At 45.4% G+C, this 18,730-nt stretch overlaps 1 protein-coding gene across 1 annotated transcript in view; it reads right to left on the bottom strand.

Annotated features, from left to right (window-relative positions):
- Nucleotides 1-389: 389 nt before the first annotated feature.
- Nucleotides 390-18,730, bottom strand: part of LOC146208919 (sodium-coupled monocarboxylate transporter 1-like) — a 42,128-nt gene continuing 23,787 nt past the window's right edge. The window contains exons 6-14 of the mRNA XM_084579512.1: nucleotides 17,790-17,930; nucleotides 16,971-17,100; nucleotides 9,415-9,503; nucleotides 8,450-8,559; nucleotides 7,985-8,052; nucleotides 4,621-4,707; nucleotides 4,121-4,293; nucleotides 586-689; nucleotides 390-430 (exon numbers count right to left, since the gene is read on the bottom strand). Coding sequence (XP_084435638.1) covers nucleotides 390-430; nucleotides 586-689; nucleotides 4,121-4,293; nucleotides 4,621-4,707; nucleotides 7,985-8,052; nucleotides 8,450-8,559; nucleotides 9,415-9,503; nucleotides 16,971-17,100; nucleotides 17,790-17,930 — 943 coding nt within the window. The remainder of the gene's footprint in view (nucleotides 431-585; nucleotides 690-4,120; nucleotides 4,294-4,620; nucleotides 4,708-7,984; nucleotides 8,053-8,449; nucleotides 8,560-9,414; nucleotides 9,504-16,970; nucleotides 17,101-17,789; nucleotides 17,931-18,730) is intronic.

The raw sequence follows: 18,730 nt of genomic DNA on the forward strand, positions 1-18,730 counted from the left end.
GTATTTATTTTTCTTGAGGTATTATTTCTGGCCAAATTGGTTAGCGCTTTTTGCTCAACGCGCCCGCAAGCATTGTTTTGTTCCGAAATAAGAGATGATAAAATCACTGACAAACAGGAGTTGAACCCAGTTTCTTTTCAGTTGCACGATAAACCTCGTTGGCATTCCCAGTGGACACACCCGTCGGCATAGCTTGCGGGCTATGCAGCTATCAGGCACCATATCTTCCCCATCGTGCGGATGAATCAGAGCTGCTGCAGCGGCGTAAAACGAGCTGATACGAAATGCACGAATTTTTTTCATGTGCGTGACTTGTGTGTAGTTGAAAACAACAGGTGGTTGAGCCCTAAGCTCAAAACTGCACCTCCTCTCGACGCACAGTTGCGTGTTTACGCATCATTCTTTTCCACCTGCGAGGTCTGTGGGTGCACTGTTCACGAAAATAAAAATGGAATGCAGGTGCATTTTAAACTGTCGTGAAGAACTGGATTTACACGTTATAAGCAGGTACCAAGAAATGGGAAATTGGAAAGCTCTATAAAATGGCAAAGCTCTATAAAATTGAGGCATACAAGTTTTTCTTACCGGTAAGAGCGCTCACCAGGACTGCAAGTAGTATGGTTGCGATTATCGAAACGAAGCTGCTCCACAAATAGGAAATGCGAAATAGAAAGAACACGTCTTTTGGTCTGAAACAAAGGCATCCCACAATTTAAATAAACTGATTATGAACGTCGAGGAGTAGCCAGATTGTCATTTGTCCTCCTAATTTAGCAAATATATATAATTATCCCAAGCCACCAAAATTACAATAAACGTAACAGTACAATGCGGCCAAATAGAGAATCAGAAATCCCTGCCTGTACAGATATGCCACACGGCCTTAAACAGCCGCCGGTACAGAACCATGCACTCCACGCTTGATGTTTAACCATAATCTTTACTGGCAAATGTTATTGAGAAACCATTTTGTCGTTGGCATTGTCGCGCGCACTGGCCGTCTTCTGTGAACCCAGTTTTCGATTTCGAGTTGTGGCCTCTCACCTGAATGTGGCATCCGAGAAATGTTTCAAAGCGGTTGGCGACAACAGTTGGAGTTGAGCTACATACCGAGCACGGCGTACCTGTACGGAACAGCGGTTGCTCTCCCGTCTACGCGTCCCCATCTTTGCCTCGATCGATACGAGGTCTCCCTATGCGCCTAACTACTGCTACGATTATTCTCCTTCCATAAAACTAGTCTCGGACATGTTCGTTCTCACTCTATACTATCTGCGTAGACACCGAAGCAGTACAAAGCTACCGCTAAAAACAAGCCATGAGCGGTAGTAGTTCTACGAGCGGTACGACACTCATGATTCGCGAGCGGCAAGTCGCGGGTGGTACGCAATTAGAGCTTAACATACGGTGGTGTTACTTGCGTACAGGGCGAGGTGGTAGTGAACTATGCATTAGCGGAATACTCCAAGGTGCACTTAAGTTGTAATAGGAGCACAGCTGCTCATTAGCCTCCACTAAACCAAAATCAACTGATCACTAAGGCTTGCCACGAACTCCACCTTTTCCTGAGACCGTCCAGCCTGCATGCACGACAGGCTGTGACTTTCAAGTGCGCTTTTCAACAAAGGTATTCTTTTGCCCTCTAGCTCCTTTTCGACCTTTAATCTTTATATCTCTTTTCCCTAGCACATGGTTGCAAATTGGTTTCTTGTACCGCTGAACCTCCCCGCATTTCTTCTTCCATTTCGTCCTCCTCCTCCTCCTCTCAGCGGACGAAATATGTTCTGGTCCGGCATATTTTCACTACCCTAGACCACGGCCGGTCTCGAGAGAGAGCGCGCGCTCTCCCTCGAGACCGGCCGTGCCTGGACAGGGCTGTATCTACAGAAGTAGAGACGAAAACGAGATCTGGGTGGCAATAATGATATATGTGGCCAGGTATTCGATGAAGCATTTCGTGTTTAACTAAAAAAAAAAAAAACGCCATAACTTTTGCTCTATACGGACACGATAATGCGGGGGCATCACACCTGCTTCACAAGAGAACTAAACAAGAGATCTAGCAAGAATAAGGCGATACTTGGGGTCTAGTATTGACGAAGTAGAGGCTACCCCGTTCAGACAAGCTATGTTATTCAGGTAAGCCTCTCATGAATCACTACCTAAAGCTGGGCCTGTAGACCCTATAGGGTGGAGGCAGGTGTCTTTCACTGACAAGGATACATTCCACAAACATCCTGCTGCGCAACTACGGGCTCGAAATGGGGCAATTAAATGGACGTAGCTGTCGGTGTAAAATTGACACAATAACCAGTGAGACCGTCTAGTAGTGCTGCCGACAATCTACAATATATCAAATATTGTTTTCTGCAATTTACTGAGTTTAGGAAGCAAAAGGAACACCCAAAAAGGTACCTCTCCTATCTTTCCAGATAATTATGTCTTGTGTCAGTTGTTATTTCTTTACCTCAGTAAAAGTTTTAACTTAATCCGCCCACCTGGTGTTCTCCCGCGCTTCGCAGCTATTCCCTTGACTTGGAACGCAATTCTTTACTTAATGACAATCGTTCGCATTTCCTTCGCATTTGAGTGTCTTCCCCCATGCGTAGTTTTTCTATAATACGACTGCGAGGGTTTCAACAAGTCATTCTTATTAACAAGTCAGTCTCTATACGATTACTTATATCCCTATCGTGGTCTGCTTCTGGTGTAGTTTTGCATTCCCCTACGCTTCGCAACATATATAGTCCACCTATATTCCACCTCAGCACGGCCACCTCCAAAGCAGTTGAAGGTTATATAAGCATTCTGGATATTTCCGGAACTACTATTGTGCTCTGCCTCTGTAAGCCATGCATTGGGTATGCTATAAAATTCGCCTGCTTATTTATCATGCAAGCCAATGGCATCATGCTAAACAAAAATTTCTTGGGAATTCACGTTTAGCTTTAAAACTCCTTGCATTTCCAATGTGATTTTCTTACTACCTTGTGTAAACACATTGGGTAGAAACCAGAGACATCTTGCCGCTCTGCAGAACATCCCTTTCATTCGGACTTATTTCTTCTAAGAACGATGATGGGGCCTCTCCACAGAGCTATTAATTTCAGCAATTCTGAACTAGCCTCTTCCATCACGGATCCGCACTGCCTCCATGACTGCTATCGATCGTCTGAAATGACCTGTCGTAATAACTGAAAACTGTTACATACAATTTCTGGTATTAATAATGCGATAGTTTTAATGGCCCCGTACTTGGGATAATTCGGCGCTGCAGTTGTCGTGAGTGAAAAGTCGCGTGCGCGGCTAAGACAAATGGTTGTCTCTTCAGGGTCCGTATTCCGAGTTTGCGTCGTTATCGAAGTGTCGCTATTTCACGTGACCTCTAGTCATTTGATAGGTGGAAACGCCAGAACATGATGTTGCCACCACTTCCGGTTCCGTAGTGGCAACGCCCGGTTCCGGCGTTTCGACCAATCAGATGACTCGATGTCATGTGAGATAGCAACACTTCGATAACGACACAAACTCGGAATACGGGCCCAGGTGGTATAACCGCGTACAGATGTGCCAGTGGGTTGTACGGTGTCGCGAGACCATACGCCGGCCATGGCAACAGCTGCTAGTCCTGGCTTCTACTTTCAGATGGGTGGGTAATATGAAATTTCAATTAGTATTCCAGGACTCTTAGGCGATCAGAAAGGCACGCTCCTCATAAGCCAAGCAGACGCCTCCTTACGGCTTGTTTAGGAGCGGGGTTTTATTAATACCTACATCAGGTAGGCTTCAGCACAAATATTAAATTCATGCCTCTATGGTAATGAATATGCAGAAGATAATCCAAACACAAATTAAAGGAACTGAATTGTTCTGCAGTTTATTTTCTGATCAAACTACTCAATTTTTTTGGCGATGGGAATATTGGCTGTGATCGAATTATTTCTTCGCTACCTTCGTACATAAAAATTAATAGTATACGCATAAAACACTGTTAAAACGTTGCCAATCGGAAAGCAATTGGCAAGGCATTCTATCGTTTGCTTAAAACAAACGATAGAAACCAGTTCAGGGCTTGTACGAACGCCTGTGAACATATAGCTCTAAAGAAACGTTTACTCACTCTTGCTGTAAGGCTGAAAGCGTTGTGTTCCGAAATAATCCGACTGAAGTATGGTTCGCGGAGCAGTAGTTCAGGGACTTCTCCATCAACGGAGGCGTCCTTCCGCTTCGAATTGTTCCCATAATATGGCAAACTTGGTACACAACCACAGCCAGTGTTGCCACGCCTGCCCCCTGGGCAATAGATGGGTTGTGAAAGTTAACCATTGTAGTCCTGTTTGAAAGGTAAATAAAGCGCGCAGTACGTCCTCCGCAAGAAGGAAAAAAACAACAACTTTTGAACAGGTATCAGACATGAACGTTTTAGAACACATTTCAAGCGCAAATGTAGAGCATCAGTCAATCTCACTTCCAAACTTATGATCAATTCTTGAAGAAAATATGTTCGCTGTCACGAATTTAAGACTAAATCATCTAGCTGCACATCTATAAGCCTTTTTTTAATGTGGTGGCTACTAAATTTCCATTGGTAGTAAAAAATAGCAAAAAAAGCACACTTGCCTTGGAGTGCACGAAAGGAAAGAGTACTCCCAAGAGGCACAAACCTACGAATGGTGCCGAAAGGCCGTTGTACACCATCGTGAAGAGCTGAAAAAAGAATCACTTCTATGACGACAGACGATGGCTATGAGCTCGGTTTTTCACAACCAAAGGCCTCATATAAATCGATATTTTTTGTGGCTGAGTTTACCGAGAAAACACGAGAAACCGGTAAATGTCACATGAATCAGCATTAATAATGTGATCGATATGGCGCGAACTTCATCGAGTGACACGGAATCTCTAGACACGTTACGCAGCTTCGAGAGAGAATGGCATAAATTTCTTGATGTTAGGCAGAAAATTGGAAACCAGCAAATGTTACAAAGTTATGAACGAGCCCTGTGTACGATGAATATAAATTACCAAATAGCTGTCACATAGGAAAAATCGACGGTGTTTTACAGCGTACCTCTTACGCTCGGTTTTCTGGATTGCGCGTCGTTGGTTGCAGCAGCAGGTGCTGCCGTATCACCTGAAATCTCTGGCAGGTTGCAGCAGAGACAAGTGGCATTTGTTACTGCTAGCAATTGGAAAGATGGAGAAATGGAAACGGCTCCCCCCTCCCTATCCCCCCCTTATTTAGGACAGACTGAAGAGAAAAACTCGGAATATACCGATCCCCCTATAGCATTCAACGATTACGACAAAGCACTCGACCTAGTCGAAACCTCAAAAGTGATGCAGGCTTTACGCAACGAGGGTGTAGACGAGGCATATGTAAAACCACTGCAACATGTGTATAGCGGCTGCACAGCAGCCACTGTCTTCCATAAGAAAAGTACTAAAACTCCCGTAAAAAAAGGTGTTAGACGAGGAGGCATAATATCCCTAGTACTATTCAGCGCTAGTTTAGAGAAGTACTCATGCAGAGGCCTGGAATGGGTAGAGTTAGGGATCCTCAGTAATCTGCGATTCTCTGATGACATTGCCTTGCAACATACAGCCTTTGTCAAAAGCTTAGAGCCCAGGCGGTATATTTCTGAGGTATACTTTGTGGCTCGTTATGCATTCCCAGATTTTCAAACTTGCTGAACGTTAGACGATTTTTCGTCCTACCTTCTCCAATGGCGACTTCCATGATCGTTAAAGAAATCATAATATACGGCTTAAATGGAAGCCCTCTAGGCTCTGGAGAGCTGGTTTAGACACACCTACATTCATTGAGTACCACTCGCCTGTCGTTTTCCCTTACGTTTGCGATGCTTGCTCACTAGGCACGAGTTCTTTTAGTGTTTGGAAACAAAAGTTTGCTTAGTACGCTGGATGCACCCTCTAGCTACCGCACTCAGGGAGCACAGCCGCTCATATCATCCGCCGTAGCATAGTGGCGCCACCTACGTTACCATGGAGACGGCAGGCTAGATAAGGAGAACCACAATCTGCTTCTCAGGAGCCTGGCGTGGAGTAGGGAATTTAGCGCTCGGCTGGGGATCGAAAGGGTACGGTTAAATTCGCGGTGGAACGACAGATTTTCTACGTTCAGAGGCAGTGCCACGGACGTTTTATGATCACATTTTCTGCAAACGCCATGCATGAGCGAAGAAAAACTTTCACCTTAAGATGCAGAAGGATAAGGCAATCGTCAGCAGTCTAGGAAAGGAACAGGCGTTTACAATAGGTACCGAGGCACTGGATGAGGTACAGGGGAATAGCCTACCTAATAATCGAAGATGAAGAACACGTATCAAAAATATTCATGAGAACCAGATTGGGATGAAGGGCAGTTGGCTAGTACCCGAAATCATGATTAACGGCATAATGGTATCGCTCGAGGGAAATGTATATGTAAAAAGTTACTCACCCATAGGCTGAATCGTGGAGGCTAACGAAAAAGGTTATTTGTAACTGGATAGCTCAGAGAGGAATGGAACCAAAAATAGTAGGCGTAACCTTAAAAGGTTCCTTCTCGACGGTTCGGTTTTGGCAAGACCGACTGCTCTGACACATCATGGAGGTCCCGGATAGACTTCGGCTTTCAGAATCAGCCGTTGTTTCAGCATGTAGTAAAGAGCTCTTACTGCTTCTCAGATTACAAGGCCGTCTTCATTGCAGTCAAGAGCACAGAATACAGCATATACCGAAAAGCCACAATGCGTGAAGAGATGCACTCAAATTTTGCAATATCAAACATCGGAACCATCGCCCAATTCTTTGCGAGCAGAGCTAAATTTTTTCCTAGGTTTAAAGAAATGACGTGATTTTGAGGACTTTAAAAGGGTTTTTTAAAGAATGTTAATCGCCCACGTCCTCAGTGACTCATGTCCAATGCCGTGACAAAACGTTGCCAAACTTAGATATAGAGGCCCTTAACATCGACATGTTCCTTTTTTTTTTTCAGCCGCTTCGCAACAGCCGGTGCGACTCTGATTTTTTGGCAGTGTTTTTCACTATTGCAAGCGATTCACGGAGAATAGTGAGGATCATCGTACAGGCATTTGCTCAGCATGACTCACGGCAGGTGTGTTTTTCATTCTAGACGTTGGACCAGTTACTGCAAGCACCGGCGATTTCTGCGAAAATTCCGCTATGGTTCATCAAAACGAAATGAGCGCTCAGTCAAAACGCACCCTTCAAGAACGATGCAAATTATACATACTTAAAAAAGGGAATTGCGCTAAAAAAGACACGGACGAGAAGAGGACATACTTTTACAACTAGTACTTCTGCCGACTTAACACAATCACGTGCTCTCAAATAATCGATGCACAAAGAGCGTAGTGTCACCTCTCGGCGCTTCAGAACGTGCCGCCGCATCGCCTCTGCGGAAACAACGCAACCGTTGGTCAAATTTAAAATTTGGGTAAACTCGGTTACGATCCTTGTGGAAGCATCTCTACCGCTTCTAAGTTAGTTTGTGCAATGTTTCTGTGAACCATACATTTAACTATAATTCCGGTTATATAAGAGATGGGAGATATCCATGCTTTGCTTCAAACATTTTTTACCTTAACACCGTCCTCAAATCTGCTGCGACCTCGGTATATTAGCTTATTGTTATATCGGCGCAACGCTTATCAGGCTTGCTGCCGTCTTGCTACTCTGTGCCGCTATCTGATGTGCGCAGTCATGGCTCGCGTGTGCGACTGTAGCGCAAGCCAATAGCATGCCTCGGCTGCACCCAGGCTTCCTTTATAAACCGAAGCCACTGAATACTTTTTGTTTGTATGTTCGTGTTGCTGTCCAAATAAAGTCTTGGCTTTTCGGCGTCTCGGAATAACACTTATGTCGGGTGTTGTAGAAGGGTTTCAGCAGTGTGCGTGTCTCTTGACGATAGTACACACGTACCATCAAAAGTGGCGAACATGAAAAAGTGGCCGCTCACCTTTGTCACAGGACCCATGTGTACACAAAGCGTGCTGTAAATTGTCATTGAGATACCAAGGAGCATCGCTGAAAAAGATAATTAACTTGCGGCGACGTTTCCCATGCAAAAACTAAGATGCCACAGTGCTAGAACGCAATAGCAGTGCAATAGAACGAAGCAGCAATAGAACGGGTGTATCATTTTCTAAGAAAGCAAGGCGCAATAATAATTATGGCACAAAAAAACACTGCGCGATGATCATACCATAAAAGCGCCACACATATTGACCTGCTGTTTTACTGAATGCGCCTGAGCACACAGCAGAAGATTTATTACGACACCTTGAACGCCGTCAGTGTGATATCAGAAATCAGGCATCATAGGTACGATGTACATGTAGGGTTCCACATAAAGAATGTGCCAGCAAGAAAGCTCACATTTTTTAAAAGTTTGATCATAAGTAAATGTGGGAAAAGTTCTCACCCGTGCTCCGCGTAATAAGAAGCACATGCTGCTCCGCTTTCTTATAGTGATGGGCCAAGACATCGACAAATAAAACAGCTGCTTGCGAATTAATGGTAGACGAGACTGTGCTGAAAGAACCGCAGTAGAAAACAGTAAATAAAACACTCGACCGACCTGACCGGTGAGCTAACATTTTCCCCGCTAACCACCATGCGGGGCACTGGTCGTGCAAACCATCAAAACATTACACGCACGCACGCACGACGCACACACACACGCACACACTCTCTCTCTTTCTCTATCTCTCTCACACACACACACGCACACACACACACACACACACACACACACACACACACACACACACACACACACACACACACACACACACACACACACACACACACACACACACACACACACACACACACACACACACACACACACACACACACACACACACACACACACACACACATATATATATATATATATATATATATATATATATATATATATATTATCATGGATCAGCACGATTCAGAGATGAATCTTAAAACTTCTCCGGGCGTTAGTAAAAAATGCCGTAAAAAACGCGGCAGCAGAAACATTCAGGAATACCACGCGCTTTTACTGAATATTGCTACTCAATAGGAGTTGTGGCAAAAGAGCTTTAACGAAGTCCACGATACTGGCAATTTCAGCATATAATATGTTAGATCACCTGAGCTGAGCGCTTAGAAACGTGGTCTAAAAAGGCCATTATAATCTAAACCGTACGAAATCGAAAAATTTCAATTACTGTTTGTTAATTCTTGGGGCGAGGTTTGCAGAGCATTGTTCCACACGATTACACTACATGAAAAATAGCTTATTTTATCTGCACCCTAGATTACTTCAACAGTTTACTTTAATAAGCTCAGAATGAACTACTTCAGGCAAGATTTGTTCGGAGACAATTCGTAGGGAGCATGGAAATTTACCTTGTGGCTGCACTTACGATGCCAGCGAGCAGGAGTCCAACTAATCCAGGCACATCAAACAAATAGGTGCGAATATAGTATGGCACGATCTTCCAGTTTATGTTGGAAAAAGAATCCATGAAAAAGACGTGATTACGCACGAATGACGAAAGAAAAAGTCAAACAATAAAACGATGCGCTGGCTTTTGATCTCTGCGCTGACGCCACACTTCACGCTGTTTTCTTTGACCCTAATTATTCTACATATCCAATACGCTTTACATTATTTAATTTTTGTTTCCTCTATTGTCTCTATTCCCCAGTGCTTTAGCTTTGAGTTTTAACCTGCCGCAGGAACAGCCCACCTCTGTGTTGGACGACGGCTGTTGCGGCGCGTGTCTTTCTGTCCCTCTTCTTTCTTCTCTGCTTTCTCTCTTCTGTCCGCACGAGGCAGCGGAGGTGGCTCACCTAGAGCCAGTAGCAGGTCCGTGCATTCTCTTTTCCTTTTTCCTACAGCCACAATAAGTTCAGTTCAGTTCAGGCGTTCAGTCGTGTCCGACTCTTCGTGACCCTATGGACCATGTCAGGCCACGCTTTTCGGTCTCTCACTATCTTTCTAACATAACATAACTTCATCTGCAGTGCCTCGAGGATGCCATCTAACCATCGCGTTCGCTGCCCACCCCTTCTCCGGCGACCCTCAACCTTTCCCAACATCAAATCTTTCTCCAGCGACTCCTCTCTTCTCATCAGATGACCAAAGTAGCTGAGCTTTAACTTTAGAATTTGACCCTCCAATGAGCAGTCCAGGTTTATGGTCGACAATATCGACTGATTTGATCTTCTGGCTGTCCAAGGAACTCTCAAGAGTCTTCGCCAGCCCCACAATTCAAACGCGTCAATTCTTCGGCGGTCAGCATTTTTCACAGTCCAACTCTCGCATCCATACATCACAACTGGAAAGACCATAGCACGAGTTTATACGGATCTTTATAGCCACAATAAAAACAAAACTAAACAAAAAAATCCGCTACCGATAGGTGGTGAACGATAGCTGTTTCTGGCCCTACGGCGTTGTGATGGGTTGGTCAACGTTGCATGCGATGGTGCTTAGCCTGCCACCTAATGTTTATCTGGTCAATGCCGTCATTGCACACCCACCCCTTCGGTGGTGGACGACGGCCGTTACGACGCGCGTCTTCCTCTCCTTCTTCTTTATCTTTCTTCTTCAATATTTCGTCTGTCGGCACGAGGCAGCGGAGGTTGCTCAGCTACAGAGCCCAGCAGCAGGCTCGTGCATTTTCTTTTCCTTCTTCCTAAATAAGGTAAGATGGAGTCCAAAGTCAGACTCTGCCCGCACTACTAATGTATCGCGGGTGTCATTCTTCCTACATATTCTATGGTATGGCAGACAAAAGTAAAGAAAAATAAAGTGCCTCTGCCCGTGCCGCTCAGTATAAAGGGCTTTCATTCTTTCTACAGTGGCAACCAACCGTAAGGAAAATGAGGAAGATGGGAGTGAAAAAGGAGAGAAAGAAGTGCCGTAGTGGAAGTCTTCGGACCACCGCGCAACAGATGCGTTTGCCTCCTCGCACTTTAGAGGTCCAAAGTGCCCCCTAGAATTTTTATAAATCAGGTTCTAAGATTTTACTGGGAAATTAAATTTAAAAAATGTCGAAGAGTGTGATTCTTTACTTTGCAAACGATAATGAGGTTCGACGTTATCTTAGATACTAAATTCGCTTTCAAAAGTTCCTTGAGACGGCTTTCCCACGTAGTATGCTTTATAAAATCGCATCACTTTGGTGGTGTTGTCGCCGAATTGAAGTTAACTTGCTTCAGGCACATAGAGTTTAGGTTCAATGCATAGGGAATGCGAAGAGCGCCATTTTATGAATATGCCGCGCGGGAGAGCCCCCTTAAAGAGATTAAAGTGATTATCGTTTACGTTTGGTGACTGGGACCAATTCGCTGATCATGCAAGCTTCGTGCATGAAGCGCTGTATTATTGAGGACAATGATGAGATCAGTTCCAGGTCAAATTGTGGTCAGCTAAACATTTTATTAATTTATTGTTCGGTTTTCTTTGGGGAATATTTTTGTCATTGTAGGGTAGACCTCTTATCAGGTTAAAAGTATAGCGTATGGGATCCAAGGTTGCGGCCAATATTTTGAGGTTTTCTTGAGCCGAGTTCGACAGTGTACAAACGCAAACCTCAGTGACCTACTACGCAGGTCCCTCAGCATGTGACTTCGGTTGTCTGGAATAACCTTAGCCGTCAACTTCAATGGACGCGTGATAGAAATTTTAAATATGTTCCTATACAACAGCTCTAGTCTTTTTTTCAAGCCATTCCCGAAAAAGTGTGCATCCATTCTACCATGATCAGCGCCGCAGAGCCCGTGCAAAGGCGCTCCACTGATACTATGGCGGTGAGTAGGACGCGGTATGCGTGGACTCCTCCTCATCCCCTCTCATCACATTGCCTCTCCCCTAAACAACTCCCCAGAAGCTGCAGAGGGAGCTGCTATTGCAATAGCCATAACGCGCATGGAAGCTCAATACGTTTTAACAGATTCAAAAGCAGCAATTCTAAATTTTGCACGAGGCCGAGTCTATGTCCCTGCTTTTAGCGTACGGGGCTCGCCATATGAACCATCGTCCTTCCATGTGGAGCTGATATGGGTGCTTGCGCACTCCGGGAATCCAGAAATCGAGGCTGCCAACCTTGTATCTCGAGTTTCTTTAAACCGAACTCAGGTGGCCTCTAATCCGGGATTTACGAAGGAGCGCATGCACTCTTTCAGCGAGTTGAGGTAGGCCTAGAGAGCCTCGCGCCAGCTCTACCCTCCATCCCACCCCTCTCTAGACAATAAACATGCAACACTATGGCGCAGGATGCAAACACACACTCTTCCTTCACCCCTCACCCTTGCCCACTACCACCCCTCCTTCCACACTCCTGCTTGTACCCTTTGCATCTTCCCTCCAATTCTCTCACTCTACGCGGCGTATCCTCCCCCGCGGAGCCTGTAGCACTTGAAGACCTAGGAGGACTGGGAGACCCTGCTGCGTTCGGAGGTCCCGGCCATGAAGACCATCGTCACCGGCCGGGCTGCCAGTGTTATGATCCTGAGGGACATAAACACCTGAATTTTAGTGGGGTCGTGCGGGGACCCAGGGTCCTGTGCGTCCTAAATTCTTACGTCTTATAGAGTTTTTCTGTCTGCGGTAGAGTTTCGAACTACCCAAACAACATATCCTTCAGGACCTTTATCCAAGTGTTCCTCTGCTGTCTGATCATGTTTTCCAGCGTTTCGCGTCCCGGAATTCAAAGCCATTACTTAGTTATTCTTTTGCAAAACTGTTATACACATTGTTGGCGTTTCTTCCTTGAAATCAACTGTGGTGAAATCATAATCGCATAGTGCTTGAAAAGCATGCAATAAATATGTAAAACGATTCAAAGCTTCCGGACTTCCTCCTACAGCCCTTTTGAGTATTTTTGAGAGGCTCTTGAACATCTTCAGGTCCGAGGCAGCTAATAAAGTTCGCCAGCATCAAAATATCAAATAGGCTGTAATTCCATACGCCCACCAAACTTCGTATTGGTTTAGGAAAATGAAGGGCCGCTATAATGTGGATGTAGTTTTCTCCACTGTCGCCAAACTTTCCCACGCGTTTTGAGCCGTCTAAAGGGGCGCTGATGCAACCGATTGTGCTTTCAGCAAAGCGTGTGGAGTTAGCTTTAAAGCGCAGCTCTTTGGCACCCGTTCCTGGGTTTCGCGTTGGCGTTGGTGTTGGCGTCGGCCGCGTCGGCCTAGTAACAAGCTCCGCCCCCTTTTATCCCCTCAGTTCGAGCCGGCGCTACGGTAACCGGAGCTTCGCAGGAAGAGTACTCAGCGGTGAACGATAAGGAAAGAGCGCGCGCAGCAACCGAGCACCACGTGGAAAGGAAGGGGGGGGGGGGGGGGTCGCCGGAGGCAGCGCTAGCAGCGACTGCCGGATGGCGCTGCCGCCGCTAGCGAGTCAAGACAACGTGACTGCGTAGAACACCGTTGCCGCCATGCAAAAAGAGGAAGAGGGGGTCCCCTCTCTTCCTGCGTGGCGGCGAGGGTGCTCACCGGTTGCCGAAACGCCGGCTCGCTATCAGCGGATCACGGTACTACCTATTCTCACTCGCTTCACTCGCTAGCGGCGTCAGCGGCATCAGTCAGTCGTTGCTACCTGTTCGTCGCACAATGTTCTTATGAGCCCACGCGCTGCTTCCCGCAACCTTCCGATCATTTCTTCTACCGCAAAGCTTCTTTCATGACAGCCAAGAACCGTCAGTAGAGTGTTTATTGACGTAATATGTGTGAAAAATTTTTAAAAGTTGTCTGTGATTGTACATACGTGTCTTGCTCGAAATCTTTGCCTATATCTATCGGAAAGGTGGAACAGCTGATGAGCTGCGCTCAAATTTCGTATTAGCAAGTAGCGTAATCGTGGGCAATTTTTTGAATAGATATGTTCACTGCTTTAGAAAATCCCGACAAATTTGCGGCCTTACATGAATTGGCTAGAAAAGCCGCTGTCTGAACCCCCGCCTCATTGTGCACAATAATTACTTGGGCAAATCCACTTTCGCAACTTAGCATACCACTGCCGTAATTGTGGAAGGCTGAAATTCGAAATATCAATGTTATGTATTCACACACCATCTGCGAAAAGTTCGCGAGCAAAAAAGAGATTTAACATTGCTGAGTCTGAGGACGGGTGTATTTGCGCTCCGTCAGGCGAGATTAAATCGCCTTCATTGAAATATCTTGATTTTGCATCATGTTTTGTCTCTTTCGATCACTACGGTACGTAGATTGAGCAATCGGGTATGCACGGTTTTCACCTTGAGGGAAATGTAGATGTCAAACTTTCGTGGAAGCCTGGTGGTCGCCATGTGACTTTGGGGCGTAGTCACGTAGGCCACCGAGAGACCCTGGACCACTCTGAAGGTCAAGGTCACAATAATTAGATGTGAAACTTTTGTGTTAAGCCTGGTAGTCGCCATATGACTTTGGGCATACTCATGTAGGCCACCAGATATCCATGACCCCTGTCAAGGTCAAGGCCACGAGAGGTGACGCCAGTGTGACGTGGAGGTAAAGGGACAATAAGTGTGTAAATAGGAGCCCCCGGGCTCCTGCCAAGGTTACAACTTTGCGCGAAATGGAGGACGAACACCCTGCTAATGTAGCGCGTCGGAATGTGAAAGCACCTGGGAATGATGCCCTGAGAAGGCATGCCGGAGACCAATGAAGAACAGGATTTACGTTTGGAGAAATGCACAGTGTGTTTATTCGTGAGAGCCTGCTCAGCTAACCACGAATTAGTCCGAAAGGGATATAACTTGTTGTGACTGTGTTGTCGAAAAGACCTCCTGTTGCTCTTCGCGCACTATAATCGGTATGTTTTCAGGCGACAGTTGTGGGGCTGCTCAGGGTTAAACCAAATAAATTTCTGATCTCTGATGGCTCTCATAAGATAATGGAGTTTCTTCTCTTCGAATATGAGGGATCAGCCTAACGGATACTTTTGTCATGTCCATAAAAAAATAGCGTGCTCTTTTAGGAGAACTGTACTCATCCCTACAGGAGCAGCTCGATTCTATCCTTTCGAAGAACTGTTTTGAAACATTGCAATAACTTGCCTTTTAAGCGACTCCAGGTTGTTATTGTGTCACTGGATTTCAGACCATGTGCGAGCTGCGCTTCCAAGCTGTAAGAACACTCCATGTAGCTTCGAGTTACCAGTCCATCCTCTATATTCGACTGCTCACTTAAATTGCTTGAGCCAGTCCTCCAGTGCTTCTGAGAAAACTTGAAAGGTTGGTATATACCGCAGCTGTAGCAACAAGATTACAGCGAAGCGATAAGAGCCTGCTTGCCTATCTGAGATTGCTTTGGTAGGCTAGAGCATTTTCTTGTGTCGTCAAGCTAGAGTGAACCTACACTGCGTCGACTTCAACTTAATAACTTCGAGCCATCGCCTACTCCGAGGAATGGGCGTAGTATCAAAGTTATGAAATCCTGGTGGGCTGGAGTCCCAGCTTTTATGGGAACGCAGTATTTAAGTATTGCCCAGCACCTTCACAAGATGTCCCAGGTAAACGATTCCTGCTGTATGAAGAGCACGGAACTCTAGTGGGTGGGCCTGGCGAGCGAAACGGCCCAACATCAGCTGCCCAGCTTTTTCACGATAACTGTTTCGCCCATAGGAACCTGGCGTTCGAATTCAGCGTGAAGCGAAGGTTAGGAATCATTATCATCATCAGCCTGACTATACCCACTGCAGGGCGAAGGCCTTTTCCATATTTCTCCAATTAACCCGGTTATGTGCTAGCTGCATACACTTGACCCATGCGAAATTCTTAACCTCATCCGCCCACCTAACTTTCTGCCGCCTCCTGCTACGCTTTCCTTCTCTTGGAATCTGGTTTGTTAGCCTAAGCGACCATCGCTTATCCTTTCTTCGCACTGCATGTCCTGCCCATGCCCATTTCATCTTCTTAATTTCCACTAGAATGTCAGTAACTTGAGTTGTTTCTCGGACCCACTCTGCACGCTTCCTATCTCTTAATGGTACCCCTACCATTTTTCGTTCCTTAGCCCTCTGAGTTGTCCTCGACTTAAGTAGAACCTTTTTGGTTAGCCCCATAGGTTAGTACAGGCAAGATGCAACTGTTGTATACTTTCCTCTTGAGCGATACCGGTAAGTTGCTAGTCATAATCTGGGAGTGCTGGCCAAATGAGCTCCGTCCCAATCTTATTCTTCTTGGTTTTTCCTTTTCATGGTCCGGACCTGCGGTTACTACTTGTCCTAAGTAGATATATTCGCCTACTACTTTCAGCGCTTCGCTATCTAACGTAAACTGCTGTTTCTTCCCGAGGGTGTTGAACATTACCTTAGTCTTCTGCATATTGATTTTTAAGCCTACTTTTCCACTTTTCCTGTCTAGGTCATCAATCATTATTTGCAGTTCATCCCCCAAATGAACTTAGGAATGAGGTTAGGAATGAACAGTGTCAATATAAGCTTATTCTTTTTAGTAGTAAAGCTTAGGAGACCACGCCAGGGAAACAGCGCATTCAAAAAACAAACTGCGAAACCACGTTGAAACAGACGGCAAACGAATCACTTTCTTCCACTAGAAAAAGCTGGTGACTATTTCGCATACTCGACGACTTCCATAAAATATCGGGTGAAGTGGCGTTATACATTACTTATTCAGTGCGTGTACATCATGGCACGCATTTGGAGTTTTCACAAAAGTAGATGCTCTAAAAGGAAAACAAATAAATGTACATGTCTTTATATGGCCTTTTTCTCCCGTAGTCTTGAGCGGCGGAGATATGGAAAGGTGTCTAACCAAAAACTCAAGTGTGGCTGTCGGAGACAGACAACGATGTGGGTGTCGATATTATGCGAGTGTCGAGGTAAAGTATGTCGAGAATAGCACACTTTATGCCTCTGTGTGGTTTCGAGGTCCCCGCTGTTCCGCAATAGATTGAAATACCCGCAGTTCGGGCATTTTGCTCACTTGGTCTATCCTGTCGATGTTTCCTAACTTTCTCGGGTCACATCCACGGAACCAAATCGTCAGTGCCACGCCCAGAGATATGGCTGAAAGATGCAGCACTGTAAGGAGCAACGTACTTGTAACCGCAGTTCTGTGAAGGAAAAGGTGGACCAATAATACAAAATCTCAAGTACGGCTTAGCTGCACGGAGCCTTAATTATACTACTTGCAATAGTTAATTGTGCAATGCAAATATTCCAACGAATTATACTCATCATCTGAATTCATTCAAGAACGGCATAAAATATAGGCCACCTACAGCAGTCGGTAGGTGGAACACGACGAGAAAATTGTCCTTTTCAACTGTACCGGAAAGGGAGAAGCCAAAAAACAAAAAGGGTTGTAACCACGGCAAAACTTAGAGAGTAGTTACCTTCGTCGGAGTATGTTCTGACACAGGCGGAGGAATGCGGAAGACAAATCATAGTGTTGCAATGCTAGTCAAATTCCACCAGTATCTATACCGCAAATTTTCTTGTAACCACACCACTTCACACGTCCTAAGTGCATCACATATAAGCTAGACCGCCAGTTCAACGTTTCGGACATTTTCGGCGAAACCATTTCTTCTAACTTCGCCGACTGGAAGGGTACTTCACAACACAGCATTCCATACTTGCCGGTATGCACAAGACAGCACTTACAGTTGTCTTTATTAGAGTAAAAATATTCCAGCGAATCTTGTTTTGTCATTCTATTTACCAAACGTTTTCGCAGTACTACCCAACTCTATAGTTTCTTTAAATTGCAATTGAAACGAAGTAACTAATTATAGTTCACCTTTTGGCAGCTTTCAATGAGCGACAGGCGAGAAGTCTTTGTGCAACGACTTGATCAAGGCATAGGCGATAGATGGTCAGCGCCGTACTCCCGATGAAGCACGACCAGATGGTTTCATCGCTACGGAAGTCGATTGTGTAGCTGAAAAAGAAAAAGCACACACTGACTGAATAATCGGGACGTTTCAGAATTTTCGAAGCCTTAAATTTTACTTTTCACGCAATCAATTAGTTAAGAATTGAAATCCAATTCCCTTGAAATTCATGTCTCCATTTCACGGATCCATGTAAACAAAGGTTAACACTCTTTTTAGAGCGCAGTTCTTTGACGTCCGTCCCTGCGTTTCGCCTCATCGTCGCCGTCGTCCACGTAACCTGGCGATGTCATCAGCCGTGACGTCATGGCCGGATGTGACGTCATCATGATGTCAAATCCGGCCATTTCTAATAACCGGAAAGATAACGACGTCACATCCAGTCATGACGTCATGACTCGTTATGACGTCACCAGGAGCTGACCCCGCCGGGTGTTCGATCCAGGCGTCCGTGCGGCGCCTTTCATTTGGCGATTCCTCAAACGCCGCACTACAGAGCATATAGAAATAGATGACGATGCACGGCAGGCATCAGTGCAGCTTAAAACTGGTTGACAGCAAATAAAAGGCGCAGTATATGTCCCAATTCTACGCGGACACCTTAATCGAGCCTAAAATAAATGGAGAAAGGTGGCAGTGAATAAAAGAAAGAGGTGCCGTAGTGGAAGGCTTCGGACGACCCCGAAGCTTCTTCATGATGGTCCCGAAGGATTAGTGGAGTGTTTCTTGAAAGTTTGTGTGTGAAAAATTAAAAACGTTGTCTGTATTTGTGCGCACATGGCTTTCTCGAAATATTTGCCTCAATCTATCGAAAATGTGAAAAAGCTGATGAGCTGGGCTCAAATTT

This window comes from Amblyomma maculatum, chromosome 1, assembly GCF_055883805.1.
Source record: "Amblyomma maculatum isolate TAMU_Amacu chromosome 1, ASM5588380v1, whole genome shotgun sequence".
In the NCBI taxonomy this organism is placed as follows: domain Eukaryota; kingdom Metazoa; phylum Arthropoda; class Arachnida; order Ixodida; family Ixodidae; genus Amblyomma; species Amblyomma maculatum.